The sequence below is a fragment of the Panthera onca genome, chromosome A1, assembly GCF_046562875.1.
Source record: "Panthera onca isolate mPanOnc1 chromosome A1, mPanOnc1 haplotype 2, whole genome shotgun sequence".
NCBI lineage: Eukaryota > Metazoa > Chordata > Mammalia > Carnivora > Felidae > Panthera > Panthera onca.
In genome coordinates this window covers 123,932,707-123,955,093 of record NC_138339.1, presented here as the reverse complement: position 1 = coordinate 123,955,093, position 22,387 = coordinate 123,932,707, and the positions used below count along the sequence as shown (strand labels likewise).

Genomic DNA, 22,387 nt, shown 5'->3' with positions numbered 1-22,387 from the left:
CTGGGCTAAAGTGCCTTCCATGCCTCACAACTCACCCAAGTTTCATCTGTGGAGCAAAAATTTTATTCCCATTTTATAGATGAGGACAGGTATCGGGCCTGAGCAAAAATCACACTGCTGAGAAAAGCAGACAAAAATTTAAGTCCAGGCCTGCCTGTCTCCAAAGCCCATGCATGAATTTTGACTCAGTTCTGTGTTTCTGTTCTTAGTTATGTGTCCTAATGGCTATGCCCTGCATACTGAGGGAATGAAGGGGCAGGGGGGGAAGGGCACACTGAGATCACCTTAGCACATCTACCAGCACACACCCCCACCACCCCCACCCCCTCAGGGGAAAGGGAAGGCTTTCACGGTCCAAGTAACAAACCACAGTCCCAGAGAAAGGACAAGCAAGACTAGCCTCTCTCTGCCCGGGAAGGGCTGTCAACAGCAGATAAAGACCAAGGGGTGAGAGAAGCCAGCCAGCCCTTGGTCAACAAGTAAACCCCCCATGTTCTGGTGCCCTCTCAGCTGGCTTCTCAGGGCTCCCTTCCATACTGAAACCTCAGCACTCTTTTCCCTGCCACCATCACTCCAAATACCAATCTCCTCTCAACTGACTGGCAAGAAATTCCAGCTAAGGTGTTAGCTGACAACAGCTTACCATGTCTCACTTCCTTGCACTTGTATCTGAGTAAGAGATTCCTAAAGACCAAAGCCTTCAAGATCCAGGAGAATGAATGAATCTCTAATGGTAAGCTGACAGACGCTGTGACAGAGACAGACTGCCATGGCAATATTTTGGGCTAGGACCCTGACTGACAAAGCCCTATATTAAATCATAAAAGCAGACACCCTTTTACTGAAAATAACAGCTGACATTTATTGACCATACTCTGCCAGTCCCAAAGCTAAGTGCTTCATATATATTTTTATATATACATACAAATCACGCATAATCTACATTAAAATCTTAAGAGGGAAGTATCAACCCTATTTTACGGATGAGAAAACAAAGCTCAGAAACGGCCAAATTGCCAAAGTAGGGGGTGCCACTTACCAATGGTCTGTGCTCCTTCCACTGGATTCCACTACCTCCTTCATACTCACTACTTTTTGAAGGCCAGTATACTACACAACCCCATCCCTTCAGTATCCACACTGCTGCTAAGTTGTGGCATCTCAGGGAGGTATCACAGCAGAAGATCGTACCCTGATACACACAATCTTTCCTGGGTAGCCATTAACCTGTACAAATGCCTTTGGAGAGGACAATTCCAGGCCACCAGGACCTCTTGCCTGGACTCAAGGCTCTGAATAAAGGATCATAAACACTCCCAGCTATCCCACCACCCATTTTCACTGTTGTGAAGGTGGCTGACTGCATAATTTGGATTTTAAATGCCAACAGGGCAGCAATTTTTACGGTATGAGAGAAAAGATGCTTCAACTCCTACTTGTGCTTAGCACATGATGAAAGATTATGACAAATGGATACAGCTTAGGAACAGACATAAGGATAAAAGTAGCTTCTGTTGATGAAAGTCAGTATTAACATTTTTCTGAGACTAGACTCAATAGAGCTAATATAAATGGGCCAGAATAATTATGGCTCTGAAAGCTCATCTATTTGGTTGGACTATTATCCAAAAGGGACTTACTAACACACAGTCCTTAAGCAAATTCATCAGCACGTTTTTGTTAATTGTGCATCTGCTAAAGCTCATCATGGGAAGCACCGGATCCTCATGAGCTGCAGGTTGAGTGGGGGCGGAGAGGGAGGGGAGTACACAGCCCTGATCCCTCCAGACACTTGGGTGCTTTTCTGGTCTAGGCTATGACAAAGACAGCCCCTAACTCAGGCTGTGGCCAGTCCCACCCTCAGGGGCCAATGGAATCTCATCCTCATTATCCTTGAGGAAAAGGCCAAAAAAAACTAGCACCAGTAAGATCTTAGAGAACATTAAAAGCTCAAAAGGATTCGTGACTCCTAACTGTACTTCCTCTTCTCCACAAAGTGAGCAGAAAGGCAGAGAAAAAACAAATGACTTCAGAGAGAAGGTGGAAGCTTGCCATGAGCCAGAGGTAAACCTCAGCTGAGCTGGATTGCTATTAAATTTATCACAATTGTCATTTGCACTTCAAGGCCCTCCTGCTCCAAAGCCTTCAACACTTACCCAACATTTAGCAGGAGACCCTGGGGTTGAGGAAGGTGGCCAGGGGAAGGGGAAACTGTCAGAAAGCTGACAGTCAAGGCTTCTCAGGGGAAAGCAAAGAGGAAGCACTGGGAGCTGGTGAAGGGCAGCTTATTGCTGGGGCCAGCCAGGCAAATGGGGCCAGGAGTCTTAGTATGCTGCAGCCAGGCCAAGCTCAGGGCTTTCTTGGTCATTCTACTCCTGCCTGTGACAGTGGCAGAAAGCCTAAGCAGTGAGGTCTAGGTTAATGAAGAGAGGCTTAAAAAAGAAGAGGAAGAAAAAGGACAGAGGAAAAGAGAATGGAGAGACAGAGACAGATGGAAAAAGCACAAGGAAGACAGAAGTAGAAGAACAAGCTGAGTCTTACTTAGTGCTCACCACACAGGCAACCAGCTCCTGGGGAGAATCCTGATCTTCCCAACTCTGCCACAAACTGGCTGAATGATTCTGGCCAAGTTACTTAATGTCTCTGAGCCTCAGTCTCCTTCTGAAAATGAGGGATAATAACTGTAGTTGTTCACTTCTTAGGGGTTTTGGAGGGATTAAATGAGAATACATATAAAGCACTTACTAAAATAATTGGTACATGATAACCTCATCAACATTATCAGTATTACCATATCATCATCCTATTTTCTCCAAAGGGAAACTATGCCATGAGCTTCCTTCCTTCCTTTCTTTTGAGACAAAGTGTGCATGAGCATGAGAGTGGGTGAGGGGCAGAGAGAAAGGGGAACAGAGAGAATCCCAAGCAGGCTCCACGCTGTCAGCACAGAGCCAGACACAGAGCTCAAATTAATGATACGGGGATCATGATTTCAGCCAAAACCAGGAGTCGGACACTTAACCAACTGAGACACCCAGGTGCCCCTATGCTATGAGCTTTAAACAGAGGCCAGAGGACTCAGTGGGGTGGGGAGGAGAGTACACATACTCCTTGACCCAGTGCTAACCACATTCCTGTAAGAAAAATAAAAGCTCACCCTATTCCCACAAAAGCCTTGGTGGCATGGAGGCTTTCTTGGAGCCTACAGGGATTCTTCTATTTGTGTTAAGAAATTTACCGGGTTCTGATGACTGAGCCAGAAGGTGAAGCAGGAAGCCATCAGCAGCCCGAGCAGCATTCCCAGAAGAGCCATCCTAGAAGGGGGCAGGCCCTGGGGAGGCACAGTTAGAGACCTGAGGAATGTAAACAAAGAAGACAGAAGGTAAACAGGAAGCTGGTGCCTGATCCCCCAGCAATGTGATTCCAATGATGTCATGTGTTCAATGGATATCAGACATTTCCTGCACAGACATATCAAAGGTCTTCCTTCTACCACAGGAGAAGATCTAAAGGAAGCTTCCAGCTACCATAAGGAGTCCAGCCACTCATGACCAGATATGCCTTGGTTGGAAGCAGAGAGCCAAGCAAGACTCTCACGTGAGATACAACGGTTGGGGTCCCTTCCTTCCTCACTATCAACTTATTGTCAGGTTGTACAGGGTGGTATTGGCTATGATAAGGAGAGAAATAAACTAACCAATTGATTTGTGTATCAAGAGACATGAGTCCAAATCCTCATAAGTCATCATAACCGTTCACTTCTAAACCATGCTCACTATTATACCTGAAAACAGATGCCATCAGTATCCCATCAACCAGCAAAGTTCCATATTCCCAAGCCATGAAGTCTTACACATCACTTTTCAAATGCCCCAACTATCCAAAGTACAGGCCCTAGTAGCTGTTAAAATCAAAACAAAAGGATAAAAGAATATTCCATGTTCATGGATTAGAGACTTAATATTGTTAAGATGACAATATTACCCAAAGCAATATGCAGATTCAACGCAATCCCTATCAAAATACCAAGGCTGTTACAAAAATGGAGAAACCCTTCTTTAAATACATAAGGAATTTCAAGGGACCCAAAGTAGACCCAAAGATGTAAGAAAAAAAGAACCAAGTTGGAAGACTCATACTTCCTGAATTCAAAACTTATTACAAAGCAATAGTAATCAAAACAGTGTGGTACTGGCATTAGGACAGATGTAAAGACCATTGGAATAGAACTGAGGACCCAGAAATAATCATGTGTACTCAAATGATTTTCAACAGGGTGCCAATACCATTCAATGGGGAAAAAATAGTCTCTTCAACAAACTATTCTGGGACAACTGAATAGCCACATGCAGAAAATGAGATGGAATCTACCCTTTTGTCATGTACAAAACGTAACTCAAAATGTATCTAAGACCTAAATTTAAAAGCTAAACTTTTACAAGAAAATATAGAGGAAATCTTCATAACCTTGTATTTGGTAGTAGTGTCTCAAAAATGACACCAAGACAACAGGTGATTTAAAAAAAAATAACTAAATTAAACTCCATCAATATGTGAAAACTTTTGTGCCTCAAAGGACCTTATGAAGAGATTGAAAAGGACAGCCAACAAAATGGGAGAAAATATTTGCAAATCACCTCTCTCACTGATAGGGTTTAATAACCAGATACATAAACAACGACGGCTATAATTTTTTTTAAAAGAAAATAACAAATATTAGCAAGGATGTAGACAAACTGGAACACCTCATACATTAGTGGTGGTAATGCAAAATGGTACAGCTGCTGTGAGACACAGTTTAGCAGTTCCTCAAAAGCAAAACACAGAATTACCTTAAGATCCATAAATTCTACCCCTAGGTATTTATTCTACCCAACAGTTCTGAAAATAGTGATTCAAACAGATACTTCCATGCAAATGTTCCCAGCAGCATTATTCACAATAGCCAAAAGGTGGAAACAACCCCAATATCCATCAACAGATCAATGGATATTTTTAAAGTGTTGTGTATACATACAATGGAATATTATTCAGCCATAAAAAGAATGCAATTCTGATATCATGCTTCAACATGAATGAGCCTTGAAAACATTATGCCAAGTGCAATAAGCAAGACACAAAAGAACAGATATTGTATGATTCTATTTAAATGAATTTTCTTGGGGTGCCTGGGTGGCTCAGTCGGTTAAGCGTCCGACTTCAGCTCAGGTCACGATCTCGCGGTCCGTGAGTTCGAGCCCCGCGTCAGGCTCTGGGCTGATGGCTCAGAGCCTGGAGCCTGCTTCCGATTCTGTGTCTCCCTCTCTCTCTGCCCCTCCCTCGTTCATGCTCTGTCTCTCTCTGTCTCAAAAATAAATAAACGTTAAAAAAAAAATTTAAATGAATTTTCTTGAATAGCAAACTCACAGAGACAGAAAGTAGATTATAGATTACCAGGGAAGTTACTACTTAATGGGTACAGAGTTTCTTGGTACAACAATTTTGGTCAGTAAACTAGAGTGGCAGTCAAGAGAACTTAATCCAAATTGTTGAACCACTATATAGTATACCTGAAACTCATTATTACACTGTAGGTTAACTAATGGGAATTTAAATGAAATCTTAAAGAGAAACGCGTGTACTTTAAAAAAAAAAAAAATTGGCAAATGACCTAGGAAAGAAAGGCAGAAAGAGAAATAAAACAAGCTAAAAATTTTAAGAAGCCTTAGAAAAAGTCAGAACAGGGGCACCTGGGTGGCTCAGTCGGTCAAGCGTCCGACTTCGGCTCAGGTCATGATCTCACACTCCTTGAGTTCGAGCCCCGGGTCGGGCTCTGTGCTGACAGCTCAGAGCCTGGAGCCTGCTTCAGATTCTATGTCTCCCTCTCTCTCTGCCCCTCCCCTGCTCATGCTCTGTCTTTCTCTGTCTCAAAAAAAAAAAAAAAAAAAAGTCAAAACATGTCAGCATTACTTCAAGCCCTTATAAAAGGTTTGAATGTTGATCACTCAGCCCTAATATATCTCATTAGGCCATGTATTCAAAAAAAGCTTAACTGTATCAGTTATAGGGGAATATCTCTGAAGATTATGGTGCTTACCTTTTCTCGTTCCTATTCCTGCCCCAGTACATGCTCCACCTCAAGAAATTGGTCCTTTAACATGACTGCAGTGGGACCCAAAGTCCTACCTGAACCCACTGTCAGAAGTTATTACCCACTTGCCCAGCCCACACCTTCTCAGAGGCAGACGGAAACTTTCCCTAAGGACATCTGGAACCATAAAGGAAAACAGCCCTGCTGGACCGGCACTGTGCTAAAAAAGCATAGCCAAATGGAAAAGCAAAGGCTTGGGCACTAAAAATAGCTGCTACACTCACCCAGCAGCAAAAGCCTTTGCTTTCTGCCAGCTTCTCCCCTCTTTTTTCGTCGATAAAATGGAGCGGCTGAGTGCCACATGAGCTTTCCCCAGCAACCTGTTTCCCTGGGGCACCAATCATACGGAAAGACTGGGAGTGAGTTCACAACACAGCATTAGGTTCTGGACAGGTGCCTGACCATACCTGAGTGTGCGTGGCAGGGGAGGGGGCAGTGGCCAGGCTTGGTGAGCATGCATAAGGAGCAAGCAGAGACTTCCACATCAGGAATGAAAGGGCTGGAAAGGCCCAGGGAGATGGGTCCCAAGAAAACACAGCCCTGGAGCTTCCTATAATGCCCCATACCTTTCTTAATCCTCAGCCTTTGGGGGAAAGGAAAATACAGAATGGAAGCAGGGTGCATTATCAGGAAATAAACCGTAAGAGAAAACAAAGATTATCCCCAAAGTCACAGATTTCCTTTCCCTGCATGAATAGTGTTCAAGTGTACATGGATGTACACACACACACTTCAACACTCCCTTCTCACAGCCAGGGATAAACACTGGAATTGATGCTGGGGAAAAAGATGAGGAGGAAGAGATAAATGAGAATGAATTAGTCAAGGGCAAAGAAGACAAATGAGCAGGAAATCCAGAAGAGACTGAAGAAAAAGAGGTCGAGGGCAGCTGATACACAAACAGCAGCTTCCCCACCACCCCCCAACCCCGAAGTGGGAAGTGGAATGCGTGGGGAGGGGGCAAGGGAGGTGGTGAGAGAAATGGCAGCTCCCACAAGGTTCCCAGCCGCCTCCATCTCCTGCACACACACTAATGCCCTCAAAAGCATTTTATGCCAATACTAAGGATGAGACATCGATTCACAAATGGATCCTTCGTCTCCCCCCAGTAATTCCACATGGACTGCACACCTGACCTATTTACTGCCTCCATATATTTCTCCATGAAACACCAAGAGACAGAACATGTTGCAGGGAGGAGGTGCCTGAGGAGAGACAGGAGGAGTGAGGCTGGGAAAAAGATATGTCAGTTTTCCAGGCTTTGCAGGGGTACCCTAAGAGCAAGTGCAAATTCTGCAACATACAGGCACACACAAGCATGAGTGATGGTATCCTGTGTCCTGCTAAGCAGTCTGGCCTGCAGCCACGTCACCTGGTCTTGGTCCTTACTCAACAAGTAACAAGTAGAAAATACGCAGTTTTCTGGGCTTTAGGCTGAAGGTGAGGGTGGGGGAGTGTGGAAACAGACTAAACAGAGGTGGCACACAGCTGTGTTTTACCAGGACAGCTGACATCCCACATCACAAGCAAGTATCTGGGCAGCAGCAGCAGCTAAAGAAAACCTCAGACAATAACGTAAGTAAAGCCAAAGTCATGGCATACCTTTGAGGCACAGTTGGCACACTTGGGCTGATGTTAGTGCCCTTCCCAAACCCTACTTACCACCCCTAACACTGGATTTGCCTCATCACCTGCCCCTGTACACCTTGCAAAATAAACCTTCCTGTCATTCTTGGCTCTCACTGGAAGACAGACCAAGGTCTTCACATTACGGTCTTCTTCTGACTTCAAACACCATCATTCAGTCCGGGAAAGGGAAACACATTTCAATGTTTCAGCAGTTACTCTTTCCTTAAGTACCCTTGGGCTTTGGGACAAGAAGATAATAAGGACTAAAAATGAAATGTCCATTTTTTTCCATCAAAACTAGCCATCTGTAGGCTGTACCTTTACTTAAATTGAGGGTAGATGCTCCAGCAATCTGTATTATCAGCTTACTGCAGCCCAGAGCAGATGCTTGGGGCATAGGTAGGAGGAGGCCCTTCGACTTTCTAGACCTTGCCTCTCTTGGGGCCTCATGTCCTCTACTCAATTCAGATAGGACTGGGGGAGAGGACTAGGCCCTGGGTAAAAAAGACATCCTCCCGTAACTTCTATCTTCTCTCAAGGCAGGAAAACAAAAAAATGTGATGAGGATGGCAAGAAGCCAAAGGAGAAGTGGGAGTGCTGGATCTCTGAAAGCTTCTTAGATGGGTGGCAGACCCCACAGACAGTGGCTGCTCTCCAGTCTCAGGGCCAGAGAAGAATGAGAATAGGAAAAGGTCACAAGTGTCCTGGGCAGGCAGAGTCACATCAGCAAACTGCCTGAGGGCACTTTGAATTCCACCTCATAAAATGCTCACATTCTTAACCTACAGTTTGTGTCCATGTGTTTGTTTCTCCAAATCTAGAAAAGTGAAAGGGCAAGAATTCCTACTTCTATCTTAAAAGAAGGAAATTGAAGCAAAAAGATAAAAACATGGATATAAAGTCTAGTACATGAATTTAGATTCAGAATGATCGAAGGCCATTTCTTAGCTCTGTCTATTCCTAGCTGTGTGATCTTGAATACAACTTACCAGACCTCAGTTTCTTTATCTGTAAAATGGCATTGTAAGAGCTCCTACTTCAAAGAGTGTTAGAGAGGATTAAATAAAAATATGGAAAATGCTTAACAAAGCACCTGGCACCTACTTATCATTAGAGTAGGGATGATGACCTGCCCTTGGACACACAGGCAATCAGAGCCAGTCCAGGCACCCTGGTACAACTCTCCAGAGCTCTGCCGCTTACAGAATCTACACATTCTTTAGCTGGCCCTATATCTCAAACTTTAGGACCAAAGCCTTTTTTTTTTTTTTTTTTTTTTTTTTTTTGGCTATCTTCGCCCAAGAGGTGAAGGAAACAGATGTTGGAAGAGCACCCACCCCCAGCTGAAAAAGGAGAGATGAAAGCCAGTTTTCTGCTGAGCCCCAAGGCAGACCCAGTGCACTCAATGCTTTTCCCAGCATACTTGTGTCCAGAGAGCCAGGCCACCATCATGTAGAACTGCCAACTGCAGGAACACCTGTCAAAACAACCTTCTGCTTTACAGACTGAAGGTTAGAGGATGAGCTCTTCCTACAGACACACATTCATTACTATTTATGGGCTGCACAAACTCATATACACATACACAGTCACTCACCTCTACACAAACAAACTCACCGCCTAATCTGAGTAAATACAAAGCTGAAGAAACAACGCAAAGAGGACACTGGAAGGACAGTCCTGACAAGAGAAAACAATGTGCAAACGCTTAGGAAAAGAAATGGATTTTTAAAGAAAAATTTAAAGGACAAAAGAAATAAATTTGGAATAGTCAGGCAAACAGTCTCTTTCCCCCTAAGCCATAATCTACACAGCAAGTCAGGAGGAAAACAGCAACTAAATCCAAAGAGCCTATGAACAACAAAAGAAATGCGGCTTCTAATCCCATAACTAAGTCCATTACTGGCTGGGAGGCTGGACATGGAACATCCTTACCCACTGACCATTTGTGTAGTGGGGACAGTATCTGTCCCAAATATTGAGGTCATGCCTAGGGCTGAGCAAATACAGACTGCTCTCAACAGACTCAAGAAGGAAATTAACTCGAGGAGGCTGCTGGAGGTAGAAAGTTCACAAGAAACCTAAGCCTCTGCCTGAACAGACAGCTACAAAGCCAAAATCCACTCATGCACATGCCTTCAAAAGAGAGCCCAAGAGAGGCTTTTCCAGTAGCAATACAAGGACAGTGCTGGCCCCACCTGAGAGCACATAGAGCCAAGAATTCCATGAGCCCACTGGGGACTGGAGCCCTGGGAGGAGGACAACATGGGAAGAAATAGGAAGGGGGCATTCCTGATACTCTGCACTCCAAAAGGTGAGAGACATACCAACTCCCATCCCTACCTTAGTAGGCAAGGAAACAGATCTTTAAGAAGGTGGCTAAGCATATTAGCAAAAAACTGCAATCTCAGAGACAAAAGATAGTGGCTCCAGCTAAAAGAAATCAAAAGACAAGCAGAAAGAGAGCAAAAGCAAAAGGGACAAAGCAAATGCGAGCCCAGCTCGGCCCTCTCTAGACCTATCCTTACTCAAACAAGGCTATCAAAAAACTAAATGCTAGAAAAGCATTTTAAGACCCAATCTCCATTTGGACTGCTAAAGATCTAAACAACAGTGAGGGCACTTGATAGCTACATTAATAACCACAGTTTAATGCCTTCTGGCATGGAGCTTTTCAGTGGATCCACGAAGTCTCTGGTAACTTCACATCTATTGAATACAAAGAGGCAGAGAAGGTTAGGGCAGGGTAAGAATGTTGGTGCCATCAGCACAGAGGCAATAAGCAAAGCAACAAGAATAGACTCCCTGTCTTAGGGAGAAACTCAGAGAGAAAGAAAGAGCAAGAATAATCTTCAAGTCATGGCTGGAATATAGGAAAAGAAAAAAGCAAGCAAGGCAATCAAACAAGGAACAATGGTGCAGAATCACAAAGGTCAACAGAGGAGAGAATCCTGAGAAAATCAAGTTCCAGGCAATGATGTCAAGAGATCAGTCAGAATAAGGATGAGAGGGGCACCTGAGTGGCTTAGCAGGTTGATCGTCCGTCTCTGGATTTTGGCTCAGATCATGATCCCAGGGTTGTGGGATCGAACCTCACATTGGGCTCCACATTATGCATAAAGCCTGCTTGAGATTCTCTGTCTTTCCTGCCCCTGCTGCAAAAAAAATTTTTTTTTTTTTTTAAATTTTTTTTCAACGTTTTTTATTTATTTTTGGGACAGAGAGAGACAGAGCATGAACGGGGGAGGGGCAGAGAGAGAGAGAGAGACACAGAATCGGAAACAGGCTCCAGGCTCCGAGCCATCAGCCCAGAGCCTGACGCAGGGCTCGAACTCACGGACCGCGAGATCGTGACCTGGCTGAAGTCGGACGCTTAACCGACTGCGCCACCCAGGCGCCCCAAAAAAAAATTTTTAAATAAAAAAGAATGTGGATGAGAAGATCCACTGGGTTTGGCAATGAGGCCACCAGAGGGCCCTTCAAAAGAGGGTACATGAGACAAGAAATAGAGGCACAAAGGTAGACTGCTTTGAAAGCTTGAGTGGGTCCATTGAAGTTTGGAGATTTGGGGCCACTTCTCTAAATCCAATTTTTTCAATATTATCAATTGAGTCTCTTAATGAAGACAAAGAATTGGCTCCAGTGGTCAGGTCCTAAAGATGGATCCTCTAATGCCATACAATGGTTTTCTATGATTGTGTAGAGCTACCCCCTCCAACACACATGTCTTCAGGATAGAGATAGGCACAGTCACACCAGCAGAAGGAGGGAGCAGGGAGGCAAAGTCTTTAAGAACAAACTCCCACCAGACACAACTCCACATTCTCTGAGCTCTCCCATGTCCCAAACTGCTCAGAAGTTTTAGTTCTTGCACTTTGTAATACAAGATGGAGAGAAATACCCCAATGACACCAAATCCCCTAGGATTCAAATAAGTATCTGGACTACCCACAGGAAAATAAATTTTGTCTAAGAGCAATTATAGTCAACATTTATAGAGTACTTGCTATGCTCCAAGCAAAGTTCTAAGCTCATTTACTCTTCGCAACAACCATTTGACAAGGTTCTCATTCTGCCCAGGAGGGGACTGAAATTCAGAGAGGTTAAGTATTTTGCCCAAGTTCATGCAGCCAGAGTGATAGTCAGGATTCAAAGCCAATCTGGCCCAGAATCCATCCTCTTTCCATAGACCACGCTGCCTTTCCAGTCATCTATGAATCAGCCACAGAAACTGGACTCATTTTACTTATTCTTCAACAGTGTGAATGGATACAAAGGCACACATTCTGTGTCAGGAGAAAAATTTTTAAATGAGCCTACTGGGGCCCTCTTGTGGAGAGACCCACCTCTACCATGTCCCAAGTTTTTACACTACACACACACACACACATACACACACATATGTTTTCACACACATATGTTTTGATTGGTGAATGTCCTTGGCACAGCCCAGCTCACACAGGAGGCACAGATATTCAAGAAGAAGAACATCCTTGACTAAGACTGCAGCCAGGTCCCTGGCATCCTGTGTGTCTTCACCTCTTAACCTCCCATCATGCAGACTTCTCAGCTATACAAGAAGTGAAAGTATCTTTCTTCTCCAACCCCCAAACACTCCCCTCATATATACCCAACTGTCTGGTGAGAATGAAGCAGAGGGCAGGAGTAACTATATTGGCCAAGATGATACCCAAGCTTATTTCCAAATAGTCTGTGATCCTCACATCCCCACTCCCCATCCCAAAAACATTTAGGACAGGATTACCTCTACATGGCAAAAGAAAATGAAGCCAAAAAGGTGAATGTGGTTTTCCTAAGCACACCAGTAAGTGACAAGGTGAATTAGAGAAATACCCCAGACCCGGTCAGTTTACTTCCCCCTCGGCCCTAGATTACAAGCTCCCAACAGAGAGTGGGCAAGGAGACCTACTTCTTCTACTTGTTCTCTGATCCTGCCTAATGTCCTTAAAGTGACCAGCCTATGTCTGATAACAGCCAAGGTTACTAGAAGGTGTACTCTACTCCATCTCCACTCCAGTGTAATGAAAAGAATGTGGGCTCCGAATGTCAAGCCAGGTCACCTCACCTAGTTGTGGGACTCTAGGCAAGCTGCTTAACCTCTCCAGGTTTCAATTCCTTCATCTACAAATGGACTTGATAGTAACTACTTTACTTTGCAAGATGGTTCTTGGTGTTAAGTGAGATGTTATGAAGCATATAGTACAGTACCTGAACAAAGTGAGGACTCAAGAAGGTTGTAGCTCTCATTAACAACTACTGTGAGAGAAAATTTTGAATAAAGGACAGGATAAACAAAAGCAGTAAGGGCTTCATTCCCTTATAGAATTGTCTTGTGCTCTGACAATCAAGTCTTTCCTTGGAACCCAGTTTCCCTGAGCCACAGGCCTGCCTACACACCTGCACTACACTCTAGGTGGCTACAGAGGCATTTCCACTCAAACCTCAGCAATGCTGGCTGGCTCCGCATCAGTGCCCAGTGAAGAGCTGACTGAGAATGGCCACTTCAGAATCCAGCTTCCTGGTGTCTCAGGCCTGTCTTCAAACTCCAATACCTCTAAAAGGGGAACAGGGAAGGCAGGAATAGCCAGGACAAATTCAAGAGACCTAGACTTTGTGGATCACTCTAGACAGGGTCAGCTGGCATCCAGGGAATAAGGGACCAGGGCCTCCTTCTTCCCTCTCCTTTAAAATAATGAATGGATCTCCTGATAGTAGGCACAATGGGCTTTCTCGATAGCCTGCTTCCAAAGAATACCAAGGACTTTCACACATTCATCCACACACAACCTGGGGCTGGGGCAGAATCAGAGTTCATCTTTTCCTGCTGTCTCCAAGCTTCCAGAGGAGATCAGAACCTCTTAGTGAAACTATGATAGGAAGGAAGATATGACTTCCAGTCCATAGCTCCAAACGGACTATGTGCAAATCACTAAGAACACCAACCCTTATTCTGTGCCAGGCACTCTGGCACTTTGGATTTCAAGCATCCAGCATTCACACTCTAGAAACAGGTACTACGCAAAGATATTTTACCATTAGCCTCAGTCCCCTGAGCACCATACTTCAGAACAGAACATACAAAAGATACCACTGCTGCCCTCAAGGGAGCTGACGTCCCGTTCACAATTAGTGGATAACATGGCTTTCCACAACAGAATTTGAGACAGCACAATTATCAAAAAGAAAGCCAACTTAAGAAATATACCATGAGAAAATAAATACCGCTCTAGGCAACTTGAGACACAAATTACAACTTTTAACGGATGAAATGAGCAACAATTAGGTTCCTCCTTAAACTAAATCAGGAGCCCCAAGAAAACAGCATTAACTTACAGAAACAATGAGCACACCATAAGGACAGGTCACCAAACACAGAACTCGCTACTATCACATTGGCACTGACTATGTCTTCCAGGTAAATCAGCAACTGAAACATCATATTTTATTTTTAACATGCCTGAGAGTCCAAGACTATTTATAATCCCAGATCCTTAAAAACTTGAAAGGAGGATGAATTTTTAAATGTACACATTTACATATGTGGGCAGAAACACAAAAATCTGATGCCTCTCAACACAGCTCAGGGAGCCATAACTCACGGCTTTCACAATCCCACCTAACACCCAAAGAAAATCCGGGCGCCTTCTCCAAGAGATGGTGGGAGGCTGGGTAGGTAGCCAAGAAACAAAGAAACCTAAACTCAGCACTTGGCAGGACCATTAAGGAGCAGAGGATTTTAAATGCATTGTTTCTGACTCTAAATATGTCTACATTTATTACCAATTTGGGATCAGAAACCACATTTAGTTCTGCCGTGACCACGCACTAAAAATATTAAGCAGAGTATTGCCTAGGAAACAGCAGTCTTCCCTGCTGCAGCAGTCCCATTTCAGAGTCAACTCTGCCATGGTCCCAGGGCTCCCCATCCTGGGCTTCACTGAGAGCCCAGTTAACAAGCAGAACTGCCACTGTCCTGCCAAGACCTTGCTTGCTTTTTAGAACGCAGCGATAGGAGCCAGGGCTAGGGACTACACAACCTTGTCATCTTCTCCAAGGCTGTAACATGGTCAATGAAATTCCATTTCACAGGCCTGTAACAACTAGAACCCACCAGACTGGGAGCTCCATAAGGGTAGGGACAATTGTCCACTTAACCCACTGCTGTATCCTCACCACCCAGCATTGTGCCTGGCACTCAAAAATATCTGCTGATTGAACAAATCAACAATCTCAAAAGGGGTCACCTGGACTAGCACAATGGAAAACAGTGTTGTCATTAAAACAGGTGAAAAAAATGTCTAAATAGGTGAACTATGGATAGTGATGCTAACATGAACACAGATACATATTTTTGAGCAGAAGCAGAACATAATAGCACACACATAGGAATTAATACTCTGAAAAAAAGTGTGACCACCTCTATGATCAGCTATGAAGTTAGAATTATGGGAAATTATGCTCAATGGAGTCTTTCTTCCTGAAATGTTAGCTATACGAGAAAACATTTAAAAGAAGTATTATTCTCAACATAATATTCTCCCTTGTCTGCTGACTTGATCTGGTCCTTGAGATGGCTCAGAAGCCTTGTTCCTGTTTGGCAAGCCCAAGAACAGACAAACCATCCATCAGCCCAAAGAGAGAGTACAAGGGCAAAGCTGCAATCCTAGAGTCCAACTTAACAAGTAGACCTTGTTTACCAGGTCACCTGCCAGTGTGCATCATCAGTATGAATGGTTCCCTAGACAGGTGGCCAAGATGGAGGTGCTGAGACAAAAGAGTATGGAAAAGATGACCTGGCCCAGCTTCAAGACCAGAGTTCCAAATAGGTACCATCATGCCACACAGCCCAGGGCCTCCTGGCCAGCCAAGTGACTGTTAAGAAACGTAGCAGTATACCAATCCTTCCAAATGTTTCAAAAAGTAGAAGAAATGGGAGCACTGCCTAACTCATTCTTTGACTCCAAAATTATCCGAACACCAAAGCAAGACAAGGACACTATAAGAAAACTACAGACCAATATCCCATATAAATATATCTGCAAAAAACCTCAAAAGAACACTAGCAAACGAAATTCAGCAGCATATTAAAAGGACTGTATAACATGATCAAGTGTTATTTATCCCAGAGATACAAGGGTGGTTCAACACATGAAAATTAATCCAGTTAACAGATATTGATAAAATAAAGGGGAAAAAAATCATCTCAATTGATACCCAAAAAGCATTTGACAAAATCCAACATCCTTCCATTCTAAAAACACTTAATAAACTAAGAACAGAACTTTAACATAATAAAGGTCATATATGATGAGAGTCATATAAGAAGAACCCACAGCTAACATCAATGGTGAAAGGTTACAAGTTTTTCCCCCAAGATCAGGAACAATACAAGGATGCCTGCTTGTATCATTTATATTCAACATTAATACTAGAATATCTAGCCAGAGCTATAGGCAAGAAAAAGGAATAAAAGATACCATACTGGAAAGGAAGAAACAAAACCATCTCTATATACGAATGGCATGAACTTAGATGTCGAAAACCCTGGAGAATCTACAAAACAAACAAACAAACAAACAGTTAAAGCTAATAAAATCAGCAAAGCTGCAGGTACAACATCAATACTCAAAGATCAGTTGTGTTTCTTATACTAGCAACAAATAATCCAAAAGGGAAATTAAGAAAATATTCCATTTAAAATAGAATTTTAAAAAAAAAAGTATCCAGGAATAAATTTAACTAAGGAGGAAGGTCTTTAGCCAAAGGAAAACATTTGTACACTGAAAATTACAAAACATTGCTAAAAAAAATTAAAGACAACCTAAATAAATGGAAAAAATTTCTGGGTGGATTGGAACACTTAATACTGTCAAGATGACAGTACTATCCAAAGCAGTCTATAGATTCAATGCAATCTCTGTCAAAACCTCAACAGCGTTTTTCAAGGAAATGGAAAAACTCACTCTAAGATTCATATGCAATCTTTAAAAAAAGGAACCAAGTTGGAGGATTCACACATCCTGATTTCAAAACTTTACCACAAAGCTAATATAATCAAAACAGCATGGTATCAACAAAAGGTAAGCACATACTCTCCCATCTACAGTCAAGTGATTTTTAACAAGGGTGCCATTGACTAAAAATGGATGGAAGACCTAAATTTAACAGTGCAACTATAAAATTCTTACAAGAAAACATAAGGGCAAAAATTTTATGATTGGGCCATAAATTCTTAAATAGGATACTAAAACCACAGGCAATAAAAGAAAAAACTGATAAATTAGAATCCATCACAATTTTGATTCCATCAAAATTTTGGGGTCTCAAATAACACTAGCAAGAGAATGAAAAGAAAACCCACCAAACAGGAAAAATCACATATTGATAAAGGTTTAATTTTCACAATATGTAAACAACTCAACAACATAAAGATAAGCACCCCAGTTTAAAAACCGGCAAAGGAGGGGCGCCTGGGTGGCTCAGTCGGTTGGGCGTCCGACTTCAGCTCAGGTCACGATCTCGCGGTCCGTGAGTTCGAGCCCCACATCAGGCTCTGGGCTGAGGGCTGAGGGCTCAGAGCCTGGAGCCTGCTTCCGATTCTGTGTCTCCCTCTCTCTCTGCCCCTCCCCCGTTCATGCTCTGTCTCTCTCTGTCTCAAAAATAAATAAACGTTAAAAAAAAAAAAATTTTTTTTAAATAAAAACCGGCAAAGGAGATTAACAAAAAAGGTATCTCCAAAGAAGATATGCAAATGATCAATAAGGTCATGAAATGATGCTCATTACCAGCTGTGGTTACTGAAATGCAAATCAAAGCTACAATGAAATACCATCTGACACCTATTAGGATGCCTATAATTAAAAAAAAAAATTTTAAGGGAAAACAACTGCTGGCAAAGATTTGGAAATATGGTATACTGCCAGTGGGAATGTAAAATGGTACAGCTACTCTGGAAAACTCTGGTAGTTTTTCAAAAAGCTACACATTGAATTATATGACCCAGCAATTCCACTCCTAGGTATACACCCAAATATCTGAAAACAGGGACTCAAAAAGATACTTGCATGTCAATGTTGCCAAAAGGTGGAAACAACCTAAGTATCTATCAAGAGAGGGATGGATTTTTTAATGGATATTTATTTATTTATTTTTAATGTTTATTTATTTTTGAGAGAGAAAGAAACAGAGTGTGAGCAGTGAAGGGGCAGAGAGAAAGGGAAACACAGAACCCAAAGCAGGCTCCAAGCTGTCAGCAAAGAGCCCAACGCAGGGCTCGAACTCACGAACCTGAGCCAAAGTTGGATACTTAATCAACTGAGCCACCCAGGTGCCCTTTAATAGAGGTTTCAAATGTGGCATATATATACAATGGATTATTCAGTTGTAAAATGGAATAAAGTTCTGATGCAGGTTATAATATGGATGAACCTTAAAAATATTATGCCAAGTGAAATAAGCCAGACACAAAAGGACAAAGATTGTCTAATTCCACTTACATGAAGTATCTACAATAGGCAAATTCAGAGATGAGAGTAGATTAGAGGTCACCATGGCTGGGGGTACAGGGGAGGTAATGGGAAGGTATTTCTTAATGGGTTCAGAGCTTCTGTCTGGGGTGATGAAAAAGTTTTAGTATATAGTGGTGATGACTGTACAATACTCTGAAGGTAATTAATGCCGCTGAATAATACACTTAAAAATGATTAAAATGGGGTGCCTTGGTGGCTCAGTCAGTTGAGCGTCTGACTCTGGATTTCAGCTCAGGTCATGATTCTCTCTTGTTTGCCCTCTGCCCCTCTCCCCCACTTGCACTCTCTCTCTCTAAAATAAAAATAAATGGTTAAAATGGCAAATTTCACGCTATACCTATTTTACCACATTAAAAAAGAATTTAAGATTGTCCACAAGTTGGCAACTGCTGAAACTGGACAATGGGCACATGGGTACATTCATTACACTGTTGTCTCTTCTAAAAATTTAAGCAGCAAAAATGATGTTTTCTTTAGTTTTTCTGATAGGTATTCTTTTTGTCAAGGTAAAGAAGTCCCCTTTTATTTCTACACACCTGTTATCATAAATGGATGTTAAATTTTATGTGTGTTTTTTACATCTATAAGATGATCACAAAAATTTTTTTTTCCCCTTTAACCTAGTAATATAGCAAATTTTATGTGAAGATATTCTAATGTGAAACCACCCTTGCATTCCTGGGATAAGCCCAACTTAGATAATCAGTGTTCATATCCTGCTGGGTTTCATTTGCCATATTTTGTTGGTCCTCCATGTACTCCCACAATTCTCCATGCTGCTGTCCTAATATCCACCAATCTATACTTTAAATATGAACTCCCTGAAGGCAAAACTCATTCCTCATCTACTGCTCCATCCCTAGCTAGTGCAAGGTCAAGGCCACAGCAAGAACTCAATAAAAGGAGCGCTGATAAATAACTATGTAATGAAAGAGTAGGTGGAGGTAATGTACAGGTGAGTACATCAACACCTTAATCCACAATATTGACATCCACCCAGGTACAAGTACAAAGCAGATTTTTCAGGCAGGGAATCCTTCCAAGGGCTCACCAGCCCTCCATAGAGCTATCTTTTTTGTGGGCAACTCAGTTTGTCTGTACCCTCTAAGCTGAACCCCAGCCCTAAATTCTCATCTCCCCACTTTCCCTCATTACCCAATCAACAGCATTCCAAAGTTGAGTCCCTGCTTTCACTAAAGCAGATGCAGCCCTCGTATCAAAGCACACCCCAAAGGTTAGATCCTGTGCTGGGATTGATTGGGAATGTGGCTTTAGATTCAAACTTAAAAATGTTCCTCCCAATCTCTGAGTTTATTCCCATCAAAATGGCCTCATCCCAACCCTGATTGGAACAGCAAGAGCCCATCCCATTAACAATTCACTGCATCAGCAGCACAGAGGAGGAGAGCAATCAGCAAGGAAAACAGCTGAATTATTTCAGCAGCTGTAAATTATGTGTTCTCTCTTCCTCTCCTCCTCCAAGTCCGTGCTCAACTGTGCCCCACGCCTCCACACTGAACTTGGGTTTGTCAAGTATCTCTATCAACTACAGTAACCAAACTTGAGTTCAAGAAGCGATATTAAAAAGCACTAATTAACTGATATTTAAATAACTGTGTTTAATGTCAACAAAATCACACTTTAAATATCCCCCAGTCTATTAGTTACTTAATGAAATTGCTTAAAATCCTTGGACACTGGCACAGAGCACACTGTCTGGGGGAACAGTTCCCAGGCCCTGGCCTTGGCAGTCTGTAAAAGAGGAGGAGCCCTTACCCTGAGGAAGTGCCCAGAGAGCCCAGTTTCCTTCTAGAATCTCCTAATGAGGTGGATTCTTTTCATAGCTCTGCTGGTCTCCATAGGGGATCGAGAACATAACAAACACATTCTGAGCATGGAAAACTGCCAAACCAGGCCACAATTTATTTTTTAGTGTATTTAAAAATATAGGTCTATACACATACATAAACCCAAGAGAGACACTTCTCCCATCTGGTATCTGCTCTTCTTAAGAGTGGTGTATCACAAGACATTCAAGCATGTGTACAAAGGGGATACAACAGGATTTGTGACAGCAGGTAGGGTCAGGGGGCTCTGCAAGATGCCACCAACCAAATCCCAGCCTGCCAGGAGTCATCAGCCTGCAACTGACAGGGGTACACTCAGCCAACAGCAACATCCTAGACTAGAGCCTACAAAGGGACTCTAGGTTCCAGTGAATGAGCTTGTGATGGGGAGGCCAACGGGACCCCAGGAAGTCTCTCCTGCCACAGTAGGCTCCATGGGGACAACTTGCCAGCTACCCTTATCATAGCACCAGACTTCTTGAAAGGAGGTGACATGCTAGCCACCTGCCCAGGTAAACACATCCTAAAAACAATCGGTCTCACAACAGGCCTCTAGGCAGAGCACATATAGTCAAGGATCAGTAAGCATTTGAAGCTCACATTTTGGGCAGCAGATGGTCTGAACCCAATTCCACTGATAGGAAGAGATCATTTTAAGAGTATCAAAGGTGTACAAGATGCCAAATAGCCTTCTCTTGCCCCTTACAGCAGAGGCCCTAATTCTTCCTAGTTTCCTTACAAAACTACCACCTCACACTTCCTGGTTGGCCTTAAGTTTTTTGTCTCTGTTACTCAGTACCTTCCCTACATCTTCCATTTAGCTTGATGGGTCTGCCTTGCCACAGAGTAGGAGGCAATTCTTTCCAATGATTCCATCCTGTCTCTCACTGGCCAGAGATTCCTCTTGTGGCAGCTCTCCTTAAAACAGCCACTGCAGCCCCTGGTAGTGCCAAGAGACAACACTGTGGAAGAAGCTTGGTTAATATTACCAATTCTTACCCTGAAAGGCAATCACTCCCATAACAACTAGGTACAAGCTCCGGGTTCAGAGAAGCCAGATGTTTGGGTTATAGCTCACAAAAATGTGAAGAGCATCCAGAAAAACAGAAAAGCACGAAGCCCACGCAGCCCAGACATGCTGCTCACTTACTACCTGCAGTTTCACACCCACACCAAAGCCATTTCGACCTCAGATGAGCAGTTAACAGCCACACCAATCCAGAAAAATATTTTTACAAAGACCTTCTTCACTCTTCCATATAGGAAAGCTACCAAAAGAGCAAAATTTTGTGCACTATGAAAAGATGAAGGAACCCTTACTGCCTACTAGGAAACATATATGCAGTTGCCACCACCCCAACACATCCAACTGGCAGATTACTCACCCTTCAACACATGTGTATTGAGATCTACTGCAACACAAACGTGATCCAAGTGGAGAGATACAAAGACTAAGTAAAATAGGGGTCCTGTCCTCCAGGAGCTTTGAGATGGGCAATGACATGGAGGAGTCCATCAGTCATTATAATAAGCACTGCATTCAAAGACTCCGACAGACATGGTTGGAGGAGTCTGAAGCAGGGGAGAACAGATACCATCATCAAGAGATAAGGGTCAGAGAAGACTTCCTGGAAGAGGTGAGCTTTAAAGATTAAAAGAGTAAAAGGAATCATCCAAACACAGGTGATGAAAAAGGTATCCCAAGCAGAGGCAGGAGTGCTTTTTGAAGACCTGGAGGCATGGTAAGTGGCATCAAGACTCCAGGAACTCTCTTTGCCAGACAGGTCAGATGAGTTTCAAAGACACAGCTCACCGCAGTGTCTTAGCAAACCCCTGGAATCTGAAGAACTGCCCACAGTGAAAGGGAGATTAGAAAGGAGAAAAGGAGGCCTGCTACATGCCTGCTAAAATAAGATAAGAGAGTCACCATTGTTTATGAACTCTGCTTATCAACTCATTCCTTTGCCTTGCAGTTCAGTGGTTTGTTAGCTCTTGCAAATTCTCACCATCTATTAATAGAAAGAGCCAGTCAACAGAATCTGGATTTGGGCTGTATTACTCCCCACAGTGGCCTAAAACCCCAGTAGATAACTTGAACAGGAAAGTGGCTTGAGAATCTAGGCACAGTGTTTGTGCTACCTCTCCCTGAAGGCTATGCCTGCTTTACTCTTCTCTCCAATATTTTATACTCAGCAAGTTCACAGCTAAGCTCAAGCTCTTCCCCCAACACT

General features: G+C 43.0%; 1 protein-coding gene across 6 annotated transcripts in view; it reads right to left on the bottom strand.

Moving 5' to 3' along the window:
- The window catches only part of SIL1 (SIL1 nucleotide exchange factor), a 287,743-nt gene that overhangs the window by 163,224 nt on the left and 102,132 nt on the right, over positions 1 to 22,387 (bottom strand). For 2 of the 6 annotated variants that reach the window (XM_060637836.3, XM_060637835.3), the window contains exon 2: positions 3,239 to 3,353. The exons of 1 other annotated variant lie outside the window; for it this stretch is intronic. In XM_060637836.3, the coding sequence (XP_060493819.2) occupies positions 3,239 to 3,313 (75 nt within the window). In that variant the 5' untranslated portion in view covers positions 3,314 to 3,353. Of the gene's footprint in view, positions 1 to 2,541; positions 2,635 to 3,238; positions 3,354 to 6,076; positions 6,124 to 22,387 lie in introns of those variants that run through there. 3 more of the 6 variants (XM_060637833.3, XM_078450590.2, XM_060637829.2) reach the window with 2 other exon arrangements.